The sequence below is a fragment of the Danio rerio genome, chromosome 20 (genome assembly GCF_052040795.2).
Source record: "Danio rerio strain M-AB ecotype USA chromosome 20, GRCz13ab, whole genome shotgun sequence".
Lineage (NCBI taxonomy): Eukaryota > Metazoa > Chordata > Actinopteri > Cypriniformes > Danionidae > Danio > Danio rerio.
In genome coordinates this window covers 59,499,615-59,507,500 of record NC_141040.1, presented here as the reverse complement: position 1 = coordinate 59,507,500, position 7,886 = coordinate 59,499,615, and the positions used below count along the sequence as shown (strand labels likewise).

Below are 7,886 nucleotides of genomic sequence, written 5' to 3'. Positions count from 1 at the left end.
CGACACACTGCGCTTCACGAGCTCAAGAGTTTCGCTTCCATTCCAACTGCGCACGCGTGTGTGTGTGTGTGTGTGTGTGTGTGTGTGTTACCAGTGCTGCGGTACACACTCTACACATCAGCTGTACATCACAGTGTTAATGGAGTGTGATACTGTAATAATGTGTGTGTGTGTCTGTCTGTCTGTCTCTTCCTCTCTCTATGTGTGTGTGTGTATGTCTTTACTTTGTGTGTGTGTGTGTATGTGTAAATGTGGTTATGTGTATATTTGTTCTCTGTGTGTGTGTGTGTGTGTGTGTGTGTGTGTGTGTGTGTGTGTGTGTGTGTGTGTGTGTGTGTGTGTGTGTGTGTGTGTGTGTCGGTACTGTTTGTGTGTGTGTGTGTGTAGCGGGGAAACACACTGCCAGCACACACCGTCTCTCGGCGCTGGTGACTCCGGCCGGGCGCTCCTATGTGTGTGCGGCGCAGCAGACGCTGACTCTAATCTCCAGCGACCATCAGAAAGGCGTCACCGTGTCGATCTACGACATCCAGATCCAGCCCTTCGACATCAACGCAGACTTCGTCTTCAGTGAACGTGAGCTCACACACACACACACACACACACACACACACACACACACATCCTAGTCCATCACACACATACACACATCCACGCACACCCAGTTTACTATAGTGTGTGTGTGTGTGTGTATATGTGTGTGTGTGTGTGTGTGCTCGTCAGGGGTGAGTGTGGATTATGGAGGTGTTTCTCTGCCGTTCATGGTTTGACTGGTGTGTGCAGGTTAGCTGTCCTCTGGCTGACCCGTGTGTGTGTGTGTGTGTGTGTGTGTGTGTGTGTGTGTGTGTGTGTGTGTGTGTGTGTGTGTGTGTGTGTGTGTGTCCCGCTGTGAGCTCCTCTCTCTCCTTTATCTCTCAGTGATTTATGTTCAGCAGCTCCTCGTCTCCAACGCTTCAGTGCTCTGGTTCATCAGGACACATCCCAGTCCTCGACACACACACACACACACACACACACACACACACACACACACTAATGTTCACAGAACATCAGATTGATGTATTGGTCATGCTGAGTGAGGAGTGTGTGTCCGTGCTGTGCTGCTGCAGCTGTGGTCAGGGTTTAGGGGTGCAACGGTGTGTGTTAGGCCCAATCCAAGTTCTAACCCTTAGCCCTTTCTCTTATGCCTACCCCAGATTCTGGGTGTTTAGGTGAAAGGTTCAGGTGTCAAGTGATGTGAAGTTGTGAAGCTTCTGACAGCTCTGAAGACATTCCTGACAGACCTGCTGCGCTGGCACAGTCACACAGCAGAAGAAGTCATCATTCTCAGATGCTGCTGTTGTTAAACTCAGCGCTGACGTCAGCAGTTTACATGTGTTGAAGGAGTCATCATTCAGATGTTCTCAAACTCTAGTGTTGGTAAACTCAGCGCTGACATCAGCGGTTGGCATGTGTTGAAGGACTCATTGTTCAGTAATTTTCAAACTCAGGTGTTGTTAAACTCAGCGCTGACGTCAGCGGTTGGCATGTGTTGAAGGAGTCGTCGTTCAGTCGTCCTCAAACTCTGGTGTTAAACTCAGCGCTGACGTCAGCGGTTTACATGTGTTGAAGAAGTCGTCATTCAGTCATTGTCAAACTCTGATGTTGTTAAACAGCACTGACGTCAGCGGTTTGCATGTGTTGAAGGAGTCATGGTTCAGTTGTTCTCAAACTCAGGTGTTGTTAAACTCAGCGCTGACGTCAGCGGTTTTCATGTGTTAAAGAAGTCGTCATTCAGTCATTGTCAAACTCTAGTGTTGTTAAACTCAGCGCTGGCGTCAACGGTTTGCATATGTTGAAGGTGTTGTGGTTCTTAAACTCTGGTGTTGTTTGACTCAGCGCTGACGTCAGCAGTTACATGTGTTGATGGAATCATGGTTCAGTTGTCCTCAAACTCTGGTGTTGTTAAATGCAGCGCTGACGTCAGCAGTTTGCATGTGTTGAAGGAGTTGTCGGTCAGTTGTCTCAAACTCTGGTGTTGTTAATTTCAGCGGTGACGTCAGCGATTTGCATGTGTTGACGGAATCATCTTTCAGTTGTCCTCAAACTCTGGTGTTGTTTGACTCAGCGCTGACGTCAGCGGTTTACATGTGTTGAAGGAGTCATGGTTCAGTCGTTCTCAAACTCAGGTGTTGTTAAACTCAGCGCTGACGTCAGCGGTTTGCATGTGTTGAAGGTGTCGTGGTTCTCAAACTCTGGTGTTGTTTGACTCAGTGCTGACGCCAGCAGTTTACATGTATTGAAGTTGTCATGGTTCAGTCGTTCTCAAACTCTGGTGTTGTTAAATGCAGCGCTGACGTCAGCGGTTTGCATGTGTTGAAGGAGTCGTCGTTCAGTCGTCCTCAAACTCTGGTGTTGTTAAACTCAGCGCTGACGTCAACGGTTTGCATATGTTGAAGGTGTCGTGGTTCTCAAACTCTGGTGTTGTTTGACTCAGCGCTGACGGCAGCAGTTTACATGTGTTGAAGTAGTCATGGTTCAGTCGTTCTCAAACTTAGGTGTTGTTAAACTCAGCGCTGACGTCAACGGTTTGCATATGTTGAAGGTGTCGTGGTTCTCAAACTCTGGTGTTGTTTGACTCAGCGCTGACGCCAGCAGTTTACATGTGTTGAAGTAGTCATGGTTCAGTCGTTCTCAAACTTAGGTGTTGTTAAACTCAGCGCTGACGTCAGCGGTTTGCATGTGTTGAAGGAGTCATGGTTCAGTCGTTCTCAAACTCAGGTGTTGTTAAACTCAGCGCTGACGTCAGCGGTTTACATGTGTTGAAGGAGTCATGGTTCAGTCGTTCTCAAACTCTAGTGTTGTTAAACTCAGCGTTCGGCTTACACAAACAAATAGGGAACAACATACACACGCACTCACACATGTCGAGCTGTACCTAGTTGAAAGCATTTCAGCTTTTCTTTGCGTGTGCTTATTTTTTTGTATGTGTTTGCATGTGTGTGTGTGCGTGCATGTTTGCTTGTGCGTGGGTATGTGTGTGTGTTACAGAGAGCTGTGTAAATGTATAAACTAACACTGCTGTGTGTGTGCGTGCGTGTGTGTGTGTGTGTGTGTGCGTGTGTGTCTCCTCAGCCTATAAGTGTGTGACGGATCAGCGGGAGCAGCTGGAGCAGACTCTGCCGCTGGTTCTGGGTCTGATTCTGGGTCTGATCATCGTCATCACTATCTCTGTGTATCACTTCCACCTCAAGCTGAACGCCGCACACACACAGCAGCCCACGCTCCCCCGCGACCGCTCACTCTACAAGAACATGTGAACACACACACACAATTCCTCATGTGTCTATTACTGAACAAACGCACACACGCTTCCTCTTGTGTCTGTCATTGCACACACACACACACACATGCTTCCTCTTGTGTGTCTATTACTGCACACATAAACGCTTCCTCATTTGTGTCTATTAATGCACAGACACACACACACACACACATGCACACACATTTCCTTGTTTGTCTATTAGTACACACACACACACTTCCTCGTGTGTCTATTACTGCACACACAAACACACATACACACATACACACACACTTCCTCATGTGTGTCTATTACAGCACACACACACTTCCACATGTGTGTGTATTACTGCACGCGCACACACACACACACACACACACTTCCTCATGTGTCTATTACTGCACACACAAACACACATACACACATACACACACACTTCCTCATGTGTGTCTATTACAGCACACACACACTTCCACATGTGTGTGTATTACTGCACGCGCACACACACACACACACACACACTTCCTCATGTGTCTATTACTGAACAAACACACACACGCTTCCTCTTGTGTGTCTATTAATGCACAGACACTCACACACACACATGCACACACATTTCCTCGTTTGTCTATTAGTGCACACACACACACACACTTCCTCATGTGTCTATTACTGCACACACAAACACACATACACACACACTTCCTCATGTGTGTCTATTACAGCACACACACACTTCCACATGTGTGTGTATTACTGCACGCGCGCACACACACACACACACACACACTTCCTCAACTTCCTCATGTGTCTATTACTGAACAAACACACACACGCTTCCTCTTGTGTCTGTCATTGCACACACACACACACACACACACACACACATGCTTCCTCTTGTGTCTGTCATTGCACACACACACACACACACACATGCTTCCTCATTTGTGTCTATTAATGCACAAACACTCACACACACACATGCACACACATTTCCTTGTGTGTCTGTCATTGCACACACACACACACACACACACACTTCCTCATGTGTGTCTAATACTGCACACACACACTTCCACATGTGTGTGTATTACTGCACACACACACACACACACACACTTCCTCATGTATGTCTAATACTGCACACACACACTTCCACATGTGTGTGTATTACTGCACACACACACACACACACACACACTTCCTCATGTCTATTAATGCACACACACACACACACTCACACACATTTCCTCGTGTGTCTATTAGTGCACACACACACACACTTCCTCATGCGTGTCTATTACTGCACACACCCAGCTAGCAAAGAATTCTGGCCCAGATTTGGCATAAAGCTGGCACAGCAGGCATTCATCCGGCACTGGCATGCAACATATGGGCCAAACATGGCCCAGGTTTGGCTGAGGTGGCACCGTCTTACAGGCGGCCCTCAAGACTTGGGCCAGATCTCAAATGTAGTATTTGGCCCAGATGTTTAAATGTACATGTGGGCCACATAAGTTTGACCTGGCTTGACCCACTTTTAAAATACATTTATATTATTTTTAAGCAAAGAAAAAATTCTATCAATCAGGTCGCTTCAAGAAAAAGCACAGCTATAAAGCGAAATGCTTCATGGGTTTATAAAAAACATTGCAATCGTAACACACCAACATATCGGGCCCAGTTCAGGCCCAGGTATGGGTTATTAATTTGGCTGAGACTTGGCCCACATATGGTCCATGTTTGCCGCTTGTATGGAAGCCAGATTTGGTCCAGTCATGTACCGTAATTCACTGCGGCATGTGGGCCAAGCAAATGCTGATGGTGTGAGCCAGATCTGGGCCAAAGAAATTTTGCTATGGGGGCACACACACTTCCTAATGTGTAAATTACTGCGCACACACACACACAAACACACACACACATCATTACATCCTCAAACTGCAGATTATTGACGCACCTTAAGATTGACTCGACTGAAAATAAAATATTTTGTTTCCATGTACTGTGTGTGTGTGTGTGTGTGTGTGTTAAGCCTGAGTTGATATAACATTTAAATCTGACATGTGATAAAAATTAAGACTGAGATGAAATAAAAATTAAGCCTAAACTGTGGTCAAAATTAATCTTGAGTTGTGATAAAAATGAAGCCTGGGTTTGGGTCTGTTGCACCTGAACATTAAAGGGCCATGAAACCCCCTTGTTTCAGCAGGGTGTTTTCACACCTCTACTTTGGAAAGTCAGAAAAGTGGGCGTGTCCAGCTCTGTTTAGGGGGGAGTGTCGGAGGAACTAAAGAGGGATGGTGTGGGAGTGTCTATTTGAAGTGACTGTGTTTACATGGACATCTGTATCAAACTATTTGCCAAGTTATTAAATAGTTGCAATAGTTAGTTCGATAAGAACAAACTGAATTAATAGACACGTAAGTTATTGTTGTCGAGCGTCGCGTACACTGTTAATCCACACGTGACTCCAGCTGCGCTCTCACAGAGAGAAAATGAAAACAAAACTTCACTGCAGCAAACTATAAAAGCAACACTTCACGCTTGTTTTGCCAACACAACGTGGCGTCTCTGTCGTCTAAACACTGTGACAGTAATGAATATTAATGAAGTTGCACAATAGAGCGCGCTGATTGGTTTGAACCAAGCTTTACTCATGCATTAATGCAGCACACTCGAAGACGTAATACGGTACACCCAGGTACAGACGCCCAGTCTGCACGCTGGAATACACACTATTATCTCATGGCCGTGACGCAGCTTCAAAAATTTGTTTCAAACCGGAAGTACGAATTTGCTGGAAATAACGCAAAAACAACCAATTTACACTTTTTAGTGAGATATAGGTGTCCTAATAGTGTTTTTAGCAGTGTGGGACACATATACCACTGTCAACAGCTCAACACATGCGTTCTGGTGTTTCGTGACCCTTTAAGCCAGAGTTGCAATTATAACTAAGCCTGACTTGACATTAAAATTAAGCTTGAGTTGAGATAAAAATTTAAGTCTGAGTTCGAGTTAACTGAAATTAAAATTAAGCCTGAGTTCGGGTAAAAAGTTATTAATTTAACTAATTAAGTTATGTAAATTAAGCTGTAGTCAAGATAAAAAGTAAGCTTGAGTTTTGAATAAAATTAATCCAGAGTTCTGAATAAAATTAAGCCTGAGTTAAGATAAAAAATAAAGCCAAAGCTGCGATTAAAATTAGCCAGTTAGGGTAAAAAGTAAGCCTTAATTGTGAATATAATTATTCCAGAGTTCTGATTCAAATTAAGCCTGAGATTTGATAAACAAAAAATTAAGCCTAAGTTGAGATAAAAATTAAACCTGGGTTAAGGTGTTGTGATTAAAATTAAGCCTAAGTTAAGGTAAAAAAAAATTAAGCATTGGTAGAGATAAAAAGTAAGCCTAAGTTGGAAATAAAACAATACAAAGTTCTGATTAAAATTAAGCCTGAGCTGTGATAAAATTAAGCCAGAGTTAGGGTTAGTTGCGAGTTAGAATTGAAATTAAAATTAAGCCTTAGTTGTAATGAGAATTATGCTTGAGATAAAAAAATTTAGCCTAAGTTAAGATAAAAATTAAACCTGGGTTATGGTGTTTCAATTAAAATTAAGCCTGAGTTGAGATAAAATAATAATAATTAAGCCTGGGTTGAGGTAAAAAGTAAGCTTGAGTTGTGAATAAAATTACTCTAGATTTCTAATTAACATTAAGCCTGACCTGTGATAAAAATTAAGCCTAAATTGAGATAAAGATTAAGCCTAAGTTAAGACATGAATAAAAATGAAGCCTGTGTTAGGGTTAGTTGTGATTAAAATTAAGCCTCAGTTTAGACAAAAATAAAGCCAGAGCTGCGGATAAGATTAAGCCTGAGTTGTAATAATAATCAAGCCTGAGTTGAGATAAAAAATAATCTTGTGTTTAGATAAAAATTAAGCCTGAGTTGAGATAAAAACAAAATTAAGCTTGGGTTGAGATAAAAAGTAAGATTGAGTTGTGAATAAAATTAAGCCTGAGCTGTAATAAAAAATAAGTTATTGTTATAGCAATTATTAAGACAGAATAACAGAATAAAATCAGTATGAAATGAAAATATGAAGGTATTTTTGAGTTTAAGCTGTGAGTTATAGTATAATATACTGTAATAGTGTAGTATAGCAATAAAAAAAAGCCTGCATTGAAACATAAATTAAGCCTGTGTAGCGATTACAAACAGTGATAACCATGAAGTCTAAATTACGAGTAAATATATATTATTATATTATTATTATTAAATCTGATTTGCCATGAAAGTAAAAAGTCTGAGTTAAGATTAAATATAACTTTGAATTGTGATTTAAAAAATACTGAAAATCTGAAATCTTTGAGTTGTGCTAAACATGAAGTCTGGATTGTGCTTTATAATGAACAACCTTGTGATCATAGAAAGACGTGTGTGTGTGTGTGTGTGTGTATAAAGCAGTATCGAACACAGCGGGTGGAGGATCTGTGACGCTCCTCGGGTTTGTGTTTTGGTCAGAATGAATCTTGAATCTGGACGTGTGTAAATCGATGAGAAGCGTCCGGACAGCAGAAACATCTCCAACAGTAAAGATTT

The 7,886-nt window shown here is 42.5% G+C and overlaps 1 protein-coding gene across 1 annotated transcript in view; it reads left to right on the top strand.

The window, feature by feature from the left end:
- lamp5 (lysosome associated membrane protein 5) overlaps positions 1-5,288 on the top strand; it is an 8,281-nt gene extending 2,993 nt beyond the window's left edge. Inside the window, exons 5-6 of the mRNA NM_001113661.3 lie at positions 388-576; positions 3,115-5,288. Of these exons, the coding sequence (NP_001107133.2) occupies positions 388-576; positions 3,115-3,299 (374 nt within the window). The 3' untranslated portion in view covers positions 3,300-5,288. The remainder of the gene's footprint in view (positions 1-387; positions 577-3,114) is intronic.
- The last annotated feature ends 2,598 nt before the right edge of the window (positions 5,289-7,886 follow it).